The sequence below is a fragment of the Eptesicus fuscus genome, chromosome 8 (genome assembly GCF_027574615.1).
Source record: "Eptesicus fuscus isolate TK198812 chromosome 8, DD_ASM_mEF_20220401, whole genome shotgun sequence".
Lineage (NCBI taxonomy): Eukaryota > Metazoa > Chordata > Mammalia > Chiroptera > Vespertilionidae > Eptesicus > Eptesicus fuscus.
The window spans coordinates 101,800,511-101,821,924 of NC_072480.1; the positions used below are offsets into that span (position 1 = coordinate 101,800,511).

The 21,414-nt window shown below is 49.3% G+C and overlaps 2 protein-coding genes across 2 annotated transcripts in view; one reads left to right on the top strand and one right to left on the bottom strand.

Moving 5' to 3' along the window:
• Positions 1-7,109: 7,109 nt before the first annotated feature.
• SPATA4 (spermatogenesis associated 4) lies at positions 7,110-11,312 on the top strand. The gene is made up of 6 exons (XM_028161074.2): positions 7,110-7,346; positions 7,681-7,810; positions 8,329-8,447; positions 8,570-8,790; positions 10,228-10,344; positions 11,077-11,312. The coding sequence occupies exons 1-6, from the start codon at positions 7,129-7,131 to the stop codon at positions 11,100-11,102; spliced, it is 831 nt and encodes a 276-aa protein (XP_028016875.2). The 5' UTR covers positions 7,110-7,128; the 3' UTR covers positions 11,103-11,312.
• A 1,732-nt stretch (positions 11,313-13,044) lies between these two features.
• Positions 13,045-21,414, bottom strand: part of WDR17 (WD repeat domain 17) — a 69,240-nt gene continuing 60,870 nt past the window's right edge. Inside the window, exons 26-30 of the mRNA XM_054720175.1 lie at positions 20,560-20,661; positions 19,871-19,969; positions 19,385-19,568; positions 16,019-16,185; positions 13,045-13,398 (exon numbers count right to left, since the gene is read on the bottom strand). Of these exons, the coding sequence (XP_054576150.1) occupies positions 16,066-16,185; positions 19,385-19,568; positions 19,871-19,969; positions 20,560-20,661 (505 nt within the window). The 3' untranslated portion in view covers positions 13,045-13,398; positions 16,019-16,065. The remainder of the gene's footprint in view (positions 13,399-16,018; positions 16,186-19,384; positions 19,569-19,870; positions 19,970-20,559; positions 20,662-21,414) is intronic.

Consider the following 21,414-nt stretch of genomic DNA (forward strand, 5'->3'; position numbering starts at 1 on the left):
CTATTTCGGTCTGCAATGATTCTCTGTATTTTTTATATTGAGACAAACCATGAGTACGGTTTAGCAAACAGCAGGGAGCCTGGCTGGTGTCACTCAGTGGTTGAGCATCGACCCAGGAACCAAGAGGTTGCTGGTTCGGTTCCCAGTCAGGGCACATGTCCAGGTTTCGGGCTTGATCCCCAGTGGGGGCGTGCAGGAGGCAGCCAATCAATGACTTCCTCTCTCATCTTTGATGTTTCCCTCTCTCCCTCTCCCTTCCACTCTCACTAAAAATCAATAAAAATATATTTTCAAAAAAGAGCAGCTAATACCCATTTGAAATAAAGAGGACTCATCGGGGAAGCCACTGAGTGGCACCCGCACTGTCATTACAACGATCAGTTCACAGGGAAAGAGAAAGTCCCTCTCCTCGCAGCGATCTCCGGGCCTCCTCCCCTGCGCGGGCCTGGTCCAGAGGAGGCTGGGACTGGAAGTTATGCTGCCGCCCCCCGCCCCCCCCCCTGAGGGTGAGGACATCGCGCACCTGCTGGGCTATTTTAAGGCCTCCCCTCCTCAAGGGCAGCCTCTGGAGCCTCTCTCCGGCGCTTTCAGACACGTCACTCCCGCCTCCTCCCAGTTCAGGAATTGCCAGCAGCTGGTGCTCCCCGGACGGAGGGAAATGGACTGGACTTCGTGTCTGCTTGACAAAGAGGCCCTGCCCTGGACACACCTCCGGGAGCAGGGCAGCCCAAGGCCTTAGAAAATGGAAGAGCAAAAGCTCCTTAAACTGTGGGGTGCCACTTAGCAAACTTAGAGACCTTCAAAAACGTACCCCTGGGATAGACATTAGGAGGGTGCTTTTAATTCTCCTTAATCAAGCCAAGGTGTCAGCACACACTGGAGTGAAGGGAGCGCTGGGTCAAAGAGGATATTCCTGAGCCGTGCCCTCCGCAGGGTGAATACCGTGTTATTCCCTTGCTTTAACTGTGCTGCGAGCCATGGAAAACATCGTATAAACGGTGTATGTCCCCTTCGTCATCGAGGCCGGAGTTGAGTCTGTTACGGATTTAGAAATAAGATAATCAAGGTGCTTACAACTCTGTGTGAAGTAGAAGAAAATATTATGATGAGATTTTAAAATTTATCAAATTTTGGTAAAATAATGTGACCCCTAATGTTAATAACTCAGAGGCCCATTTTCCTGTCTTCTTAGTTCTCTTGCTGACTTCCAGAGACCCCTGGGGGATAAACCATTATTATATAAAATTCAAAATCACGACATTTTGCATTAAAAATCATTTGTTTAGAGTCTCACAAATAGAAAGAAGGCTGCAGCAAGTTTGTTAAAATATGTCCCCTGTGTAGCTAGAGACCTTTAAAACTTCTGTTTTACTGAAATAGCTCTGAAAACATTTGTAATGTCCTCGTAAGTGTTTTCTATTGTGGAGTAACCTCGTGAAATATAATTAGGTACCAAAACCGCCTGTTGGTAAAAAAGATTCCGACCGCACTTTTCCTGAGTCGGAGGTTCCCGGAGCGCGGGAGTAACGCGCTGGCCCTCCCGGGTCCTGCCTCCCTGAGCGTCAGCACCGGATGTGACCCTGAGCGTGGCCTCCCCCTCGCAGATCCGGCACCTGTATCTTAGCTGGAGCGTGGCTGTCCTAGCAGAGAACTGTCCTCATGTAAATACATCACATGTTTGTTCATGGATTCAAGTGTGATGAGGGTCCCTGGAATAAACCCCTGTTTTTTCTGTTCTAAATGGTCTTTGATTTTGTCACGGGAGGTCCCGGAGAACGTGGTTCGGGGCATTGAGAGTAATGACCCCTCCATGGCTCGCGAACAGCATAGTCCCCTGACATGCAGGCGCCTGGGGACACGTTTTGGGGGGTTGGGGTGTGTTTGGACTCACAGCGACCAGGAAGAACTGCGCAATGTGCACCCCGTGCCGCCAGGCTGGTGGACTTGGCTTTCAGAGTCTGGTCAGGGTCATCCTCTCCCTGGAAATGTGAGGGCACGTGTCCTTTTAACTGCTCTCTATTGTCCCCCCCGCACCCCCCCCCCCCCACACACACACACCCGGCAGCACCCAAGCACAAATTAATTCCGGAGACATGGTACCATCGGACACACAAGGTGGGAAAGGAATGTCGCCCTCACGTGGCCAGTTCCGCAGCCTCTCTCAGGAAGGCAGCCCTTCGCGTGTCAGGTCCCCATGGCCACGCAGGTGCGCATCCCCTCTGCACAGGCCCGCTGCCTGGCGGGAAGTGGCTCCTCGGGGGAAGGACTCAATTTAGTCCTCCACCGCACGGTCTCGGTCGGGGAACGGAAGGCCGTCTTTCATACGTTCAGCTACATTCTCCTTCGGAAAAGCAATGAGAAGTATTGCCGAGAATCTCACCAAATTCCTCATCAAGTTGTGTCCGAGGAGGGACAATGATGTGGCCCACCCTCCCCTGTCTGCTTATTGTAGGAACTACGGGCTGGTCCCTCACCCAGACCCCACAGGCACCCCGTGCCTGGTTAATGGTCTGCTGTGTCACCTGATGGTGCTTGCTTGTGGGTGCTATGCCCGCATGTTTATGTTGACGGTGCCCTGCAGACTATGCACCTGCTCCCGTTCCGCTGTGACGCTGTTAGCTCACCAGTAAATAACCTCCATCCATAACCACATGTGGAAGATGTGGGGCTGCTCCTGAGCGTGGGCCTCTGGGGACCTTGTACCTTCTGCTTCCACCCTCTTGGCACCTGGCCCACCTGTGAGGGAGCCCGGGCCACCTGTGGGGGAGCCCGGACCACCTGTGGGGGAGCCCGGGCCACCTGTGGGGGAGCCTGGACCACCTGTGAGGGAGCCTGGCCCACCTGTAAGGGAGCCCGGGCCACCTGTGGGGGAGCCCGGGCCACCTGTGGGGGAGCCCGGGCCACCTGTGGGGGAGCCCGGCCCACCTGTGGGGGAGCCCGGGCCACCTGTGGGGGAGCCCGGCCCACCTGTGGGGGAGCCCGGGCCACCTGTGGGGGAGCCCGGGCCACCTGTGGGGGAACCCGGCCCACCTGTGGGGGAGCCCGGACCACCTGTGGGGGAGCCCGGGCCACCTGTGGAGGATGCTGACCTGAGGGAGGAGAGCTGTCTCCCCACCTGGGAAACTTCCTTCTTCCAGATGCAGAAGGTCAAACTCTGAGGTCACCAGAGGAAAAGAATGAGGGACAGAAATGTGGGGACTGACAAACAGCACCTCCGAGACCATTTCCTGCCTAGAACCCTCCACATGGAGGCAGGGTTGAGTTTTCGGGGCCACGGCCCTGGGACTCGTCCTGCTCTGATGTCCACACTCCCAGCCCACCGAACGGGATCAGACCTTTTCAAGAGGAGGTTCCCCATCACAGCCATGAGCGTGGCTAAACGGTCCACCCACTCCCCGGCCCCCCGGGCCCACCACGCAGGTAGAGGAGTGTGCGCGGTGACAGGAGCAGAGGTGACCTGGGTCACCTGCAGGCTCGGCGACTTTCTCTCTCCCTTGGCCCCGGCACCTTCAGAGGCCACGTGTTTCCGGCGCGGCAGTCTGACCCAGCCCGGATCGCCACGCGGGGAACCCGCCCCACTGCCCCACAGCGCCTGCGAGAGGTCAGCCGCAATCAGCCTCCCCCGTGGGAAGCCACCGAGACCTCTGAGCCGCCGTCTCCGCTTGTCCAATTATTAATTTTCATCTGTTTAGCCTTCCGCAGTCAGAGGCGAAGGTCCAAGGGCCTCACAGTTTGCCAGGTCCTTTGTAGCGGTTCCACTCATTCCCACACACACTCACAGTGGGTGCAGCTAGGAAGGGTTAATTTTAAGTCTTTGTGTATTTGTGGAGGGAGAAAGACGCTGTTCCGACGGTGTTTTCATTTGCGAAGGGATGATGAGGGCCCATAAGGTCGTTACCAGTTGTGACTGAGCTGGCCACGGGCTGTGATCACCGTCGCCGGGTGAACAGGACCCAGGCGCACCCATACGGACGGAGACGAGAAATGGCCAAACGCATGGAGTGCTCCACCGAGGAGAGGAGAGTGCTCCTGCTGCGCATCCGGCCTGAGCACCGGCGCCCGAGTCCCCCAGAGGGGAGAGAGGGCCCAGACTCCGCTCAACATGAGCAGAAACTCATCTGAAAACACCTCAGCGAAGGGTACAATCTCGCACTCACTTTTAAGAAGTTGATTCTGACCTGAGTGTAAAATACTTAGATGGTAATTGGGGAAGTAGCTGTGTTCCGATTAGATTTATAGTTCTTGTCGAAGTAAACATGGCGTTCCCCACTCACCCTTAGTTCACTGCGTTCTCAGGGCTATGCCTCCCACTCGGAAAGGTCATTGGGAGGCAGTATGGGGGGGGGGGTATGTCATCACCAGCACCGTTCAAACTGGACCCTAATCTTTCCGCAGAACCACCTTGGAACTCCCACAGTCCAGTGGCGATTATGGATAACATGTAGCTCGAGGGTGAGCCTCCAAGTCAGCCTACAGACAGCGGGAGACAAAGGTAGGTAGTTGGGCACTGCAACCCGGGGATGAAACCAGATCTTTTATACACACACACACACATACACACACACACACACACACACACACACACATCACACACACACACACACACACATATCACACACACATATCACACACACATATCACACACATATATCTCACACACACACATATACACACACACATACATATCACACACACACACACATATGTATATATATATTATTGATTTTTTACAGAGAGGAAGGGAGAGGGATAGAGAGTTAGAAACATCGATGAGAGAGAAAAATCGACCAGCTGCCTCCTGCACACCCCCTACTGAGGATGTGACCACAACCAAGGTACATGCCCTTGACTGGAATCGAACCTGGGACCTTTTAGTCCGCAGGCCGACCCTCTATCCACTGAGCCACACCGATTAGGGCATGAAACCAGATCTTAATGAATTTTAAATGGAGGTTACGGTGTAGAGCAAAATAACTTTTTCATACACAATCACATAGAAGCCTCAAGTTTTTGAGAAATTTGATTTGTGTACTATTGATTTATAGATCACAAATAGACGTAAAATATCATATTTCAGAGAAGAAAGTGGAGGGAGAGAGAGAAATCGCAGTGATGAGAGAGAATCATCGATCGGTTGCCTCCTGCATGCCCCACACTGCAGCCCGGGCATGTGCCCTGACCAGGAATCAAACCGTGACCTCCTGGTTCATAGGTCGATGCGACACTCCACCATTGAGCCACACCGGCTGGGCTAGACATAAAATATTTCTATCAAAACTTCAATTAGTGAGTATTTACAATTTACTGGTATAAAAATCCCACATTCCGATATTTGGATGAGTAATGAAAGTATCAGAATTCTTAATAAGCAGCAGGCTTAGATGTTAACAGAAACGTGCATACTTTATCCCACATTCTCTAAATCCCTTCCTTGTTTTATAGCTTCTTTTCCATCTTCTGAAATAGTGGAATCTTGGAGGAGCCCAAGAATTCGTACTTCCGCTCTTGCCCAGATGGGAAATTCAAGGCTGGAAGCCCAGCCGCCCAGCGTGGCTGTGTCTGGGCCGGCACTCTGGTGCGGGCAGGTGAGCGCCGAGGGGTCTGAAGGAAGGTCACCCTGACTTTTCAAAGGCGTTATCTTAGATGCACAAAGACCATGGACAACTTCAAAACGATTAGCCTTTGTCAGGCAGCTACAGGCCTGGGGCGTGATTGTCCAGCACGACTCACTTTTAGTTAGGAATTTCCATGTGGAGACTGTGTGCGTGTGTGTGTGTGTGTGTGTGTGTGTGTGTGTGTGGTTACTTTGGTCTCTGCATTTGTAAGGTGGGCTATGCAGGCCTCCCCTGACCCTCTCAGGATTAGTATGTGGCCCCTTTTCCATCCACAATTTTATCTTGCACAATAACATGTAGCTACATGCCACATTGATTTTTTCCCCTTTCATATAATAGATTTTTAAAAACTGATGTGTAAATATTTAATTTATAATTGTCTATGCTGCTCTGAAATCATCTACCCCTACCCCCACCCCCTGTATTGTTCACTGATAAATCCCAAGTGACAAGACCGGTGTTGGGCACACAGTAGGGACGGGGTGAAGACTGAATGAATGAATTGCACACACTGGGGCATCTTCAGGAAGTGGGAAAATCCAACGTACAAATTGTTTCCAAATACTACGTAATTTTTACGAACACTTCGTGTAATAATCAAGGAAACGGGTAGGCTACATTTAGACATTAAACATTTATTTAGACATTAAGTATTTTATTAAACACTTAGACATTGAACATTTAATTTCTAAGGCCCTTTTCCCCATTGGTGTTTAGGAGGGAAAACCATATCGTTTCCAGTTCCCAAACACTGTCCTTGTCCTCTGGAGCCTCTCACAGGCTCCTTAACTCGGAAGCAGGCCTCCCGCTGGGCTTACAACCCACAGGATCTGCGGTAAAATGTCCACTGTGCCCTGCGGCCTGGCTTAGTGGTTGCGGGCTCCACCCCCGGTGTGGCGTGCAGGAGGCAGCCCATCAAGGATTCCCTCTCATCATTGATGTTTCTGTCCCTCTTTCCCTCTCCCTTCCTTTCTCGGAAATCAATAAAAATATAAGCCTAACCAATGGACACAGACCACAGGGGGGTGAGGGCATAAGTGGGGGGTGGGGGGGAGTGGGGGGATAAGGACACATATGTAATACCTTAATCAATAAAGAAATTAAAAAAAATAAAAAAAACCTATATAGTTTTTTTAATTTTTTTTAATTTCTTTATTTTTTTAATTTTTTTAAATTTTTTTTTTAAATTTCTTTATTTTATATATATATTTTAAAAAATAAAAGCTAAACCTCAAGGGGGCTCTAAATTAGTGAAGACAGGAACACAGCCTGAAGCCCCCCCACTCCCACCCCCAGGCTGAAGCGCCCCAGACCATGTTCACCTCCAATTCGCTCTGGGATCATGTGCCCCAATCCAGAGCTTCAGATCCCCAAGTTAGGAGGCCCAGGAAGCCCGCCAGGAGGTCCAGCTCCCAGGAGGCCGGCCCCGCCCCGCCCGAGGCCCCGCCCCTCGAGGCCCCGCCCCCCGAGGCCCCGCCCCCGCGGGCGCTGCTATGGAAACCCAGAAAGCTACATGGCAGCCATCCACCGGAAGAAAGAGACTTTGCAAGTGCCATGGGCATCCCAAGACAAGTTACCTCAACTCTCCACACAGTCCTCAGAGGGGGGCCCGGGGCGGCCTAAGAAGTATCTGGTCTACCCGCACCCGCCCAGGAGGTCCCGCCTGTCCCGGTCGGTCCTGCGCTGGCTCCAGAGCCTGGACCTCACCTTCTTCCCCAGGAACATCAGCAGGTGGGGCAGAAGCCGGCCAGGTGCACCCGCGCCTGCCTCCTCCAGGCCGCCCCCCACGCCCCCCCCCCACACACCTGCGCCCTTAGGGAGGGGGCCTGAGAACAATGATGGAGCCTTTCATTCATTCAATCATCCAATCAGTCATTCAATGTTAGACCTACGCTAATAGAGGTAGAGTGCTTTGGTGACTACGAGCGTATTAAACAGCCGAGGCTCTTCAGGTTCCCCAGACCAGTTCCTGGCTGTCAGGCCAGACGGTTAGATTGGTGTTACCTAGAGCACAGACGGTACAAGTAACTACGTGTTATCTCATTTCCTTTCTGCCGTGGATCAGGGATTTTTCCAATGGCTTCCTGATCGCAGAAATATTCGCTATATATTACCCCTGGGACCTCAACTTGTCATCCTTTGAAAATGGCACTTCTCTAAGAGTCAAGCTGGATAACTGGGCACAGTTGGAAAAGGTAAATTCGCAACCATTGACAGCTTTTACTGTTCCGTGGGTGCTTTTAAAGGTCTGGGTTTCTAGACGTGATGGGCTAGGACCGTGGTCGGCAAACTGCGGCTCTCGAGCCACATGCGGCTCTGGCCCCTTGAGTGTGGCTCTTCCACAAAATACCATGGCCTGGGCGAGTCTAGAAGAAGTTTAAGTTTAAAAAATTTGGCTCTCCAAAGAAATTTCAGTCGTTGTGCTGTTGGTATTTGGCTCTGTGGACTGATGAGTGTGCCGACCACTGGGCTAGGAGGTGATACTGCCAAGTTGGCAGCTTGCTCCCTGAGATAGAAAAGAAGGTCATTAACGCGCTCACCTCACAGACGAGTGGGATGTCATGGCTTTCTTGCCGAATAACATCATTTAATAATGAACACGTGAAACAGACAATTAGTGGAGAGATAAAAGGGGGATTGAGGTGAATCCATAGCAGTTGAACATTTGTATAGGACTTCTCGCGATGCAAATGTTTTCTTTCCACTATTAAAGTTCCTGGCCAAAAAGAAAATCCGATTACCCAGAGAACTAATCTACGGGACGATCCACTGCAAAGCCGGGGTGCCGGAGATCCTGATCCAGGAGGTGTACACCTTGCTGACACACCAAGAGTGCGTGAGCTGGGGGTTCTGGGAAATGCTACTTCATCTGAAACTTGGGGTAATACACATCTCATTCCCAAAATGTGGCTCGTGAACAGTATTTTGTTTGTTGTTTTTTTTTTTATTTCCAGAATCCAAAGCGTCCAGGACGACCTTGTGAACTTCACAGACTACAGCTACCAGATGCAACTGCCTCTGCTGCCCAGGTCCACGGCCTCCAAGTTCATTAAAGACAACATTCGCTTGACAGAGCTCATGAGCAATCCCAGCATGCTCAGCAACGAACTGAAAATCGATTTCCTCTTCCTTTTGCAAATGCTGCAAAGGAAACTGAGCAGAAAGTTGCACCCGAGTAAGTTTTCCTTGGAAATCCTCAGCGGAATTCCTCCGCGCCTAACGCCGCTCCGCTCCTCTTGGGCAGGGATGAAGGAAGGACTCTCGTGTCTGCTGCCTCTGGTCACCGGTTTAACGGGAAAATGCACCTGTTATGCAAGCCGCGGGATGAATTGTTTTTGGCGGGGTGGTTTATGTTATCATTCATTCGTTTTGATGAAAGCATAGGTTACCGGTGTATAGACACGTTTCTTTTTAGAAAATCTTTAAGTGAATCTGCTCGTGTGAAATATTGTGGGGATTCAGAGTTTCCATATCAACTCAAGAGACCAAGGAGGGTAGGAGTGTCTAAGAGCCCGTCAGGGTGTAAGTGCGGGACCCCTAGCTGCTCTCTGGCGTGTGGTCAGTGCTGTCCGTTCTGCAGTAGCTGTTGGTGTGTGGACGGCCAGGCCGACGGGGTCAACCCACAGCGTCTTGTGGTGGTGGTGGTGGCTTTTCTAATTATTCAGGACACCACTCGTGCCTGGAACCTGACCTCCCTGACTGCAGACGCTGGGAGACCTCATTACCTAGGCACCCACGCCCTTCGGGAGCGAGGCGGGCGCAGGTCATCAGGATTTCTCTCCCCCTTTGTTGAACCCCGTGTTCCGAAGAGCCATCTTACTCTAGTCTCCGGAAGAAGCGGAGAGCCACAACCTGGCCTCCCTCCCTAATTCATTGTGGGCAGATATTTTGTCCTTCCTCTATCCTCTCCGTTCTCCCATCTTCTGTCATTTTTTGTGTCTCTTCTTCGTTCTACTTGTGAATTTGAGCAGAGACAGAGCTGTAAATTTTGCGTTCAGATTTTTGGTATGTTTTCAAACACTAAAGTTTATCATACATGCATGTGTATAATGCATATACATTTGTGTGCCCCCTTGCAAACAGAATCTCACCAATGCCTTCGCATTCCCCTGTGCGTCCTCTATGACAGCATTCTCTACCCTTCCCGCTGAGAGGAGCCATTGTCCTCCTGCATTATGATTTCCTTGATTTTTAAAAAATGTATTTTTATTGATTTCAGAGAGGAAGGGAGAGGGAGAGAGAAAGATAGAAACATCCATGATGAGAATCATTGATCGGCTGCCTCCTGCACACCCCTCACTGGGGATGGAGCCCACAACCCTGGCATGTGCTCTGACCGGGAATCCATCGAACTGAGACCTCCTGGTTCATGGGTCCATGCTCAACCCCTGAGCCACACTGGCCGGGCTTAAAGTAACTTTTTAAAGCAACTTTTGTGCTTGAAGGAGGTAAGCAATACAGGGAGAGGGGTGTTGAGCTCTGTAGTCACAGCACTCTTAGGATTATGAGAGAAGGGATAGCTACACAATTGGCTGCATTTCTAAATCGTGGGGCTTTGTTTTGCCAACGGCCACAGTGACTTCCTAAGAAACGACGTGTGTCTATCTTACAGGCAGGTTTGAAGTCAAACCGAACGTGGGAGAGCTCACTCTGGACCACATCTCTGCGCAGGCCTGTCGCCACAAGCCCAAAGCAGTGACGTCAAGGCAACGGGCGGTTTCTGTTCTACGTACGCGCTTTTGCTGTGGTTTCCTTTTTAGCTTTTTATCTGTTACAAGAGATTTGTTTGTTTTGCTTTGTTCATTGTATATTAGAGGCCTGGTGCATGAACTCGTGCATGGGTGGGGTCCGGCCAGCCTGGCCAGGGAGAGGGGACATGGGCGGTTGGCCTGCCTGCCTGCTGGTCGAACTCCTGGTCGAGGGGACAATTTGCATATTAGGCTTCTATTCTATAGGATAGACACTGAGTGGCCAGGTTATTATGCGTTCGGAGCTCATAATAATCTGGCCACTCAGTGTATATCTAGCATAAACACACAAGGGGCCAAAGAATGTAGATTTCTTAGTTGCGACAGGACCCTCCCTGGAGAAGTGAGTGACCTGCAGGGCCCGGGTGGCCGGCTGGGTGCTCAGAGTTCCAGAAGCGGGGTGTGCCCTGTGCGTGCCAGAGCAAGGCGCTGGCGTCGTGCGCAGAGGCCTCAGCTGTTTCTGCAGCAACATTTAAAAACAGCTGAGTCATATTCGGATCCACATGAGCCGTGGGTATTTTTAGGCACCACTGGCGACGCCGGGGGGTGGGTGACATGCCGAGGGTTTATTTACGGCTACTCTCACGATGAGCCCGTCTCCGCCTGGGGCCCTTTGCTGTGCATACGTTTACATATCAGAAACGGTGGTGGTTGCGTACATGGTTAATAACCACACATCGATTTTAACTTCATTTTTTTTTTAAATATTCCAGCAAATATAGGCAACGCTGGCAAGTAGGGGAACAATCCCCGGGAAGCAGCCCGGAACAGCTTCTGTCACCCCGAGAGGGGGCCTGTGGGGACCTGGACACGTCACCGTGGAAACGCCTCCTGCTTTTGAGAAGGGCTGCCGCCGCCTTTGCCACGTGAAAGGGACAGATGGCCTCCTCTGGCTTATAGTTCAATGAGAAGTACATTAAAGTGGTGTCTTCGCCATACTTGTACCTGGGCTGTTTTTTCTTCTCAATTCCATTCAACAACCATTTGTTACGACCACCTGGGCCACAGCCTGTGGAAAAGACAAAGTCAGTAATTGGTGCAGAGTGAGCACAGGTCGCTGTCAAGGGCAGCTAGCATGCCTCACCACGACGAGCAGCAGGTCTTCCTAGGAGAGGTGGCAGGAACGGTGAATGTGATGTTATAACTTTGTAATGGTTTCCTCATTAGACATGATGAGAGTTACCCGGCAGCCTGGCAGTGTTTATTCACACATCACATCTATGAATGAAAACATGTATTCTGAACGATGATTATTGTACACTGGCCCATGGGCCATCCTGCCCAGGCCCACAACAGCCGTTAGCATTTCTCACAAGCTGGCGTCCTTCCTGCGGAGGCCGAGCTGTGGAGAGGGAAAGCGCTTGGCTTAGAAGCTGGCTCTGGGGTCGAGCGACCCATTTCTTCCATCAAATACACCCCCTGGTGGCTGCCATCCCCTGCTTTCCTGAAGGGAAACAGAGCAGGCTTATCTCCCGACAGGCGGGTTCCCTTTCATCTTCTGGTCACTGTACGTTCATATTTGGGCATTTTCTCCAACGGGAACCACTCCTGTTGGCTGCCAGCTCATTCCTGGTCCCCTCTGGCCTCCCAGAGGACGACGGTGAGTGCCACCGCGTGTGGGTCAGTTTCCGGTTACACGCGATCACTTTTCCTGCAGCGTGGAAGGCGCACGCAGTTTTATTAGCATTTCTGCCTCTGAGCCTTCCTTGGTTGGTTTTACACACTGGGGGAGAGCATATTTAGTAAAAGAAGGTAAAGCGAGCCCCGATGAAAGAGGTGGCTTCTCAGGAAGGTGTTGGGGATCTGGTTCTACCTGCGGTAAAGGATTTAGTCCAAATGCACGTCCTAAGCAGCTATCGGCTCCCCGCCTCGGCCTTGCATTCTCACAGGACACCTCGCAGGTCGAAGCCGGTGGGGGTCACCGCTAACCCTCCTGGCCGCTCCCCAGGGGAGGGTTTTAGGAAGAAGTCAGCTGAAGAGCCAGGGAGAGGACCGGATCGGGATAAACAGTCTAACACGCTGCTCTGTCCTCTGGACACTGTGTTCCGCCTCCTGAGAAAGCCAGTCCCTTGTGGCCTGGGGCAGGTGCCGGGGCCCCGCGGCCCCACGGAGGGCTGGGCGTCGGGGAATGGTCCGGGGGCGTCACCCCGGGGGAGTGAGTGAGGGCAGCGGGGACGGCCAGAGTGGGGAGCTGTGAGAACTTCCAGGATGCGTGTGCCCCGGACGCCACCGCTGGGGCAAATCTTAGGAAGGCCGTTAGCTCAGAGGCTCTTGGGGAAGGAAGCAGGGACTTTCCCGGGAGCCAGGCAGCCTCGGGAACAGGGTCCTGTCAATCAGGTGGCAGAATGCTCCTCGCGGCCATGGGAGATGGAAGACCCGCTCCTCTCTCCTCCTCTTTGGCGGCCTCCCGGAGGCATGGCTTCCTGCGAGCGGAGGGTCTTCCCCCGAGTGTCCCTGGAGTGACTTTTGCAGGTGCCCCCGGGGAGGGATCTCTGATGGACAGCTCAGCCCTTCGCACCTGCAGTGACTCTGGGAGATACCGGAGCGCTGGGGACAAGACGGATGCTCATCCTGCCAGTGAGCCAGGTCCCATCTGGCTTTCACGGGGTATTTATTAAAATCAGGGGACCTGGGACACATACAACTACATGCACAGTCCATGCTGTTTCAATTCAGCATGGAAGTGTTTTTTCAATTTATTTAAGTACAAATGTTTCAAAGACATGGTACAATAAGCACTTAGTCGGAGTGCACTATAAACATAGCTTCCATGTTACGAGTGCGCTAAACAGGAAATGCCGATTTTACAAATGACGTGTGACGCGTTTACTCTATTCAGAAGACCTGTGAAGACCAAAAAACGTCATTTTCCTAATCACAGGGACAACAAACACAGTCATTGCTGATGCAACCACGCTCCTGAGCACGTCCGGATGGTCTTGTGGAGACACATGTATGCTTCATTAATTGGCTGACATAAAAGTCAGGTTTTCACACCATGTACAGCATCTTGATATTGCAATTTCGTGAAACACCTGGTAACGTTAGAGAGAAGAATGTTTCCCAATGCTTTTAAAATCCACTGTCTTATGGGACTTCCTTCATAAAGGCAGGTTTAAACTTGCAAATTTATTTGTCTACGTTATGGACATCTTCAAATAGTAAAATAAGCTCATATTATTTATTGGATTTTCATGCATATAAAATCTAACAATGGAAATGCTTTTACAAATTTTAAAAATTACTTTTTTTCATATTAAGGTACAATATATACAGATCGACATAGTCAAATGACATTTATAATTCTGCAAAGAATGAATAGTTAAAATTAATATTAAGGTACAGAACATGGTAGATGTCAAAGCATAACGGAATTGCACTTGAATCAGCCCAATTTAGATTTCAGACAGAACCTGGCTTACTCTCCATTGTCTTCACGTGCTACATGATTTTTTTTCATATTTTATACATAAAATATTTTTTGCATTCATTAAAATACAAAATGTGATTACTTATATATGTGTAATTTAAACTCAATGATATCTTTTGAAGGAATTAAAGCAAAAAGATAGGCTTCTTTATTTAAAACAAAATAAAGAGAAATATAGTGGGACTTAGACTCATTTTGAAGTAAGGAAATTTTAGTACACTTATGCCAATTAATAAACAATTCTGAGTTATATTTATCACCAAGGGTTAAAAAATACTCAGATATACTTTATATTATCTACTGCATCTCTGTGTTGGAAACATTCTTGTTTATAATATTAAATTTTTTAATAAAATGAAATTTAATGATGAATTAGAAGTGGTCAGTGTGATGGGTATTATATTATATATTGTTTTCTAAGAAGCTGTTTAAGAAAAATGTTAAAGTATTTTAAATGCAACAAATTTAAAGATAATAACCACGATTATTAGACAAAAACATCTATATTACAAATTCCGCACAACGGCTTGAGTATAAAAGTACTGTTCTTCCTGATATGCATTCACTTCATAAATTTCAAAGTCAGAATTCTAGAACAACTGAGCTACTTATGGCCATGCCTCAGGCTTTTCTTTCTTATAGCTTTACTCTTTTAATTAATATTTTAAAAACCTGAATTTACATAACATATCCAAAATTTTAATATCCTACTTACAGGAAATTTACTTCAAACTAAATTTCATCAAATAAATTCAGTTATAGTTAATATATATCGATTAGAGATTATGTCAATATTACATGCATTACTGAAAATTAATATCTGTACAGACCCAGTCTCTTTTAAAAGTCAATTATCATAAAATGCAAATTCTCATACAGATGCCACCACATTTTGGTTTTTAGCCCCCCAATTTTTTTCATGCTTAGATAACCGATTCCTTTATAATTGGACATTTGAATTTCAGATACAATCCTTGGTAATGTTCCCTCCGTGTGGTTCAGCTGGTTAGAGCATCGTCTGTTCTTAACACCAAAATATTGCAGGTTCGATTCCGGGTCAGGGGACATACCTAGGTTGTGGGTTTGATCCCTAGTCAGGGGGTGTAAGGCTGGCAATGGATGTATGTTTCTCTTACATTGATGTTTTTCTTTCTCTCTCCCTTCCTCTCTCTTTAAAAATCAATTTAAAAATATCCTTGGATGAGGATTAATAAAGTATTTTGACTGTGTATCTATTTATTGATATATATTAAACTTATAACTGAAAACTTTTATTAAAGACTAGAGGCCCAGTGCATGAAATTCATGCATGGGGGAGGGGGTGTCCCTCAGCCCAGCCTGCAACCTCTCCAATCTGGGATCCCTTTCAACTGGGATCGGGCCTAAACAGGCAGTCAGACATCCCTCTCACAATCCAGGACTGCTGGCTCCCAACTGCTCGCCTGCCTGACTTCCTGATTGCCCTTAACCGCTTCTGCCTGCCAGCCTGATCACCCCCTAACCATTCCCCTGCCAGTCTGATTGCCCCTAACTGCCATCCCCTGCCAGCCTGATTGCCCCCAACATCCCTCCTCTGCCAGCCTGGTCACCCCTAACTGCCCTCCCCTGCAGGCTTGATCGCCCCCAACTGCCCTCCCTTGCAGGCCTGGTCCCTCCCAACTGCCTTCCCCTGCTGGCCATCTTGTGGTGGCCATCTTGTGTCCACATGGGGGCAGCCATCTTTGAGCACATGGGGGCAGCCATCTTGTGTGTTGGAGTGATGGTCAATTTGCATATTACTCTTTTATTAGCTAGCATGAGCTAAAACTAGTGGTTTATTATTCATTAAATAGAGGACAAGGTAGGTGTCTGTGAACAGCTCAGCCCACACACCTTCCACATCAATGCCTGAGAAACCCCGTCCTTCGAATGTTCAGTAGGATTGTACTGCATTCAAGCACTGTTCCAAGGGTTGCACCCATTCATGTCTCAACAATAAATACCTGGGTTCCTTCTGCACTTTGTGAACGTTTTATGTGCTCTTTTAGATTCAGTCCTTTATAACTCAAATATTTCCTTCCTCCCAAATATGGCTATCCTATTTTATAAAGGAGACACCTATTTTTTCTCAAAAATATGTAAATATTTTACTTTTTGAAGTTAATGAATAAAATCAACTTGTTATTCCGTACTTCCCCCATCCCCCTCCCAACTTCAGCTCATGCGCAACAAAGGTTAATACTAACCAACGAAAGGTTTTTTAGACACAGTGAAGCCGGAGGAAAGCCTTCCATCAGAATGGGTTGAGTCGAATGCCAGTCCCTAAAGGTGAGAAGGGGTTCACCTTGGCCCACATCAGAGCATCGTTCAGGGAGATGGCGGATTTCCCATCTTCAAGGAAATACACGGGGCCCTGCACACGGTGAGAGTTGAGGGGAGAAGAGGAGTATAAATCCACAACGTGTTTAAACAGAGACAATCCCTCCAATAGAAAACCCACGGCAGATGTTTGCACGGTGCTGACAGGAAATATGAAAATACAGACTTGACTTTGGGTGGCAAACCCACAATACAACATACAGTGATGTATTAAACACTGTACACCTGGAACCTATATGATTGCATTAACCAATGTCACCCCAATAAATTCAATATAAATGTTAACATAAAAGTATGAGAAAATTCGTTTTTTGAATTGCTACATTTTAAAAATTCTTAATGTTAAATATATCCTGATGTCTTTCAAAATAGGATTTAGTTTCATAATTTGAGATCTTTCAATACAGCAGTGTTAACAAAGATAACAGCTAATGTTAATCTGTTAAATACTGCAAAGTTACCATTTTATAAAAGCATATATGTCTCGTCATAGCCTTAAACGTACTTTATGTTTAATCATACGGCTGGGAAGTTATTCAAGCCAGAACCTCTGAACCTGCTGTGTGTGTGTGTCTGTATAATTAAAATCATGCCAAACATGTGACTTGCCAGCAGACCTATAATTTAGTTATATCAGTTAGTCCATATGTCAAAGGCAGTTCTACAGAACTAAATGCAAAATAATAACAACAAACAATGCCCTAACTGGTTTGGCTCAGCGGATAGAGTGTCGGCCTGCGGACTGAAGGGTCCCAGGTTCGATTCCGGTCAAGGGCATATACCTTGGTTTCGGGCACATCCCCAGTAGGGGGTGTACAGGAGGCAGCTGATTGATGTTTCTCTCTCATGGATGTTTCTAACTCTCTATCCCTCTCCCTTCCTCTCTGTAAAAAATCAATAAAATATATATTAAAAAAATAATAACAACGAACAAAAAAACCTTTTTCAGTCTGTATTTCCCAGCTCTGAGAAGGAAAAGCATGATTTTAAAAACACAAAAACCTTGCTTATTTAGATTCTAAAGTTACCAGGTTTCTGAGCATGATTTCAAATAATACAGCTTGTCAACAAATTATTTCTAGACTAGAGGCCCAATGCATGAAATTCGTGCAAGGGGCTCGGACCTCGCAGCCCCGGCTTTGTCCGGAAGTTCATCCAGAAGGTTGTTTGGCTGTCCGGTCTAATTAGCATATTGTGCTGTTATTATTATAGATCTTGGAAGATCCATCATAGGAAGTAGACAGCTTCCCGTCCACAGCTCCTTGAAACCTCACAGGTGTCACCAGGCCCCTTGATTTTCTGTGGAGGCAGCAATCTCCTGGGAGGGCAGCCTCCCGCCGCCTTCACGTGGGTGAGGCACTTCGCGGGGTGGGGCAGAGGTGAGGCAGCACACCCACCGCTCAACCGGTCTCTCGGGAGCGGGAGGGGGAAGAGCCGGAGGAGGAGAAAGCAGCGTGAAGGCATCACCTGGTGGACACGGCACCCGCGTGCAGAGGGCACCGGGGTACAGGCTGGCACTGCGTGTGCGCTCCTCAGTGTATGTTACCTGCTGGCCCCTGTGCTTCTGATCCCTGAACGTCAGTCCTAATGAGCACATGTGCACTGTGTCCTGCCTGTTGTCGGACACACTGTGTGCCCCGAAGACTCAGCCTGAGTGTCGAGGTCACAGGGGCGAGGGCTTACATTAGCAGTGGCCATTTATTTGGAGAGGACACCTCCCCAAACACCTTCTCCGCTGGCCTGGAGGTTAGCGTTAGAGATGTGAGCACCACCCCCATCAGGATGTGAGAACTGACTCACACACCTGTGACTGTGCCTGCGAGGTGGAGCTGTGGTCTCCCAGAGCATTTCACGGGGACTCGGCTTCACTTCCAGGGGCACCTACCCCTGGTCCTGGCTCTGGGGCGATGAAGGCCTCTCTCTTTTCGGGAGGTAACTGCCCTCCCGCCCCCTGGTGTGCACTGGCAGGCCCGGCAATCATTCTCCATCGCTACCCCACTGGACAGTAGGGACCATTCTTAGGAACCGAGCCATCCCTCATGATTGACCCTAATCATTGTTAGTTGCTGAACAGTTCAGTACGTCAATATAAGAACATGCGTACTATGTCAATCATATCCATCTATGAGTTTATAATTGTTTTCTTTGTGTTTATAAGGTACAACTGGAGACTATGCAGTCACATTTAACTGGCTATAACAATCTACACCAGTGGTTCTCAACCTTTCTAATGTTGCGACCCTTTAATACAGTTCCTCGTGTTGTGGTGACCCCCAACCATAAAATTATTTTTCGTTGCTACTTCATAACTGTAATTTTGCTACTGTTATGAATCTTTATGTAAATATCTGTGTTTTCTGATGGTCTTAGGCTCTACAGCAGCGGTTCTCAACCTGTGGGTCACGAACCTGTGGGTTGAGAACCGCTAGCAGGGTTGCCTAAGACCATCGGAAAACACAGATATTTACATTACGATTCATAACAGAAGCAAAATTACAGTTATGAAGTAGCAACAAAAATAATTTTATGGTTGGGGGTCACCACATGAGGAACTGTATTAAAGGGTTGCGGCATTAGAAAGGTTGAGAACCACTGATCTACATTAATAAAAGAGAAAGATGCAAATTGACCGTACCTTCACGACACCCACCAGCCAATCAGGAGTATGCAAATTAACCCAATGAAGATGGCAGGTTAATTTGCATACACAGGGGTCGAGCGGCGGGGGCGGGACGTAGGTGTTCTGCTCCGCCCCAGCCTCTCCGGGCCTCTGGGCAGCGTGGGAAGGCGGAAAGGCGGCTCCGGCCGTAGCGAAGGCGGTGCCTGCAGCCAGGGGAAGGAAGGCCCATTCTTGCACGAATCTTCGTGCATCGGGCCTCTAGTTTGTCATGATGATTGTGGACTGTCTCCCTTATGTAATGTCCCCGAGGACAGGATCTGTATGTATTTTAAGATATTTGTCACCGAGTAGACACATCGTTTGCCTGTTACGTGGGTTCCTACTATGACAACAGCACCAGCAGCAGGACTCTCTGAGTTTATTTTAAGGGGAGAGAGACCATCTGTATAACCCTGGAAGCCTGGGGGGGGGGTCTTCTGGCTGGGCCTCAGGCCTCCGGATTGGCACCTACGTTTCGTCAGATTACAGTTATTTTAGAATCACATTTCAAAAAAATGACGACACAAATAAGAGGATGGAAATGCGTAAATTTCTGCCCGCTGTTAGACAGTACCTGGATTTTTAGCCCCGTGAGACAAGAGATGTGAGCATCAGAATGGCTGGGAAGGTGGGACCCCGTCACGTAGTCCGGCCCAACCATCCCTCTGAGCGGCTCGGCCTGCAGTCTCCGGAGTAGGGCTGCGTGCACCCTTCTCTGTGACTCGGAAGCTGGTGTGTAGGGAGAGTCCTCTGAGGATCTGTATTGTCAACACACATGGCATTTCCATGTTTGCAAAATCTCAGAATGATTCAGGCTTAGATTAGAAACAGTCCCGATGACTTTTTAAGCCCCCCTTCATAGATGATGCCAAATCAATTTTAGACTCAATTTACAGTAAACATGAAGGACTTTAAAAAAGGCAGCATTGTAAACGATTACTGAACATCTGCCAAACAAACCAGAGTCCTTCTTTTGCTAGCGTGAATAACGACAACCCGCATTCTGAACGAGCCTGTCCATGATACTAAGCGTTCCCGTTCTTATGTCCGATTCACTCACGGGGGGATGGGCGGCGTGCAGGCTCTCCACGCCTCCAGCTCCTCAGAGAGGCGCTCGATGGTCAAAGGCACGGACACCTCCCGACGTTTCAATAGCTGACTGCAACGTGAGAAAGAAATTAACAGCTGACATCAAAGACAAAGACACCGGAAAAGCAAACAACTGCAATTTTAGATTTAACAACTACTGTTCAAAAATGTATGTGTATACCTGAATGTGTGTGTGTGTGTGTGTGTGTGTGTGTGTGTGTGCCTGCTCACTGTGTAGTTCGCCTGTAAGTGCTGGTGAGTCATAGCTGGTCCACAGCTGTGGGCTGGGTGACAGTCTGAGGAGTGAGGGATGGATACATGAGCTGCATAATGTATGGAGGACGGTTCGAGAAGCCAAGCTCTGCTGACTGATGGCCATGCACGGCGTCGGTACGGTACAGTGTGTGTTTGCACTAAAATGAATGTTGGGAGTAAGAAAGCGAGCAGGAGAGCGGGCGGACAATGTCAGCTAGCAGGGAGGACTGGGGTGCGGCTGCATTCTCTACAGACAGCTGTGCCAAGGGCAGGGCCCGCGACAGCAGGACCCACCGTCCTGTGGAGTGACACCGCGCAGGCTGAGCGGATACACGGACGCGTGCGGCAGAGTTGGGGACACCGGCTCAGGGAAGCAGCCTGTCCTCCCCCGGCAGGGCTGCTCACCTCGTGTACTCGTAGAGCGCGGGGACGATGCTCGCGTACTGTCTCCTGGCGGCCAGCAGCGCGCCCGCGTAGCCACTCAGGACGAGCAGCTCGTTCCGCGCTCTGCGGGGGAAGATCGTTCGGTTTAAGAAGTCCGTACCTTGAAGTCTGGGACATCATTCTCATCTGTAGTGACTGTACTTGTGTCTCTCTATTCTAATGGGTGACACTGACAGCAAACTCTGTTTAGAAAATTTCCTAAACTCGAGGATGTTGCCTTCATCAGGTAACTCAGCCAGGCGTTGTGCTATGACCAATTCGGGTCAAAACACAGATCTTCAACGTCATCTCACTCTCGCCTTCTTGTTTTTCTCTGTTGCTCCGCTGCTTCTTCATGTGCTCGCTTCCTCGGGAGCTCCTGGGTCAGATTAGGAATCCCCGGCCCGCGGACTGCTCACCCACCACCTTCCTGCCCGGGATCTGCCACGCGTGCTGCCACGGCTTCATCTTCCCACACGGGCATTAAGCGAAAGGGGCCCAAGGCCTCTAGTACAGATCATCCACAGTCTCGGGACCTCAGCCACATGGAACAGTGACCTTAAACCAGGGCGGGGACCTCTGGCCCGCGGGTTGTGTGAGGCCCGTGAAATCATTTGGTCTGGCCCTGCCAACCATTAGGGGTGAGTGAATTAAATGTTTGACCAAATAGGGCAGGCTAATTTTAAAGTTGATACTTTAATGTGGCCCACGAATGAGGTCATGAATATCCAACTGGCCCTGGCAGAGAAGGTTCCCCACCCCTGCCTTAAATGACACCTGTTTCCGGGGGCGGCGTTACCTTTGATGTCCTAGCCAGGCATCCTCAAACTACGGCCC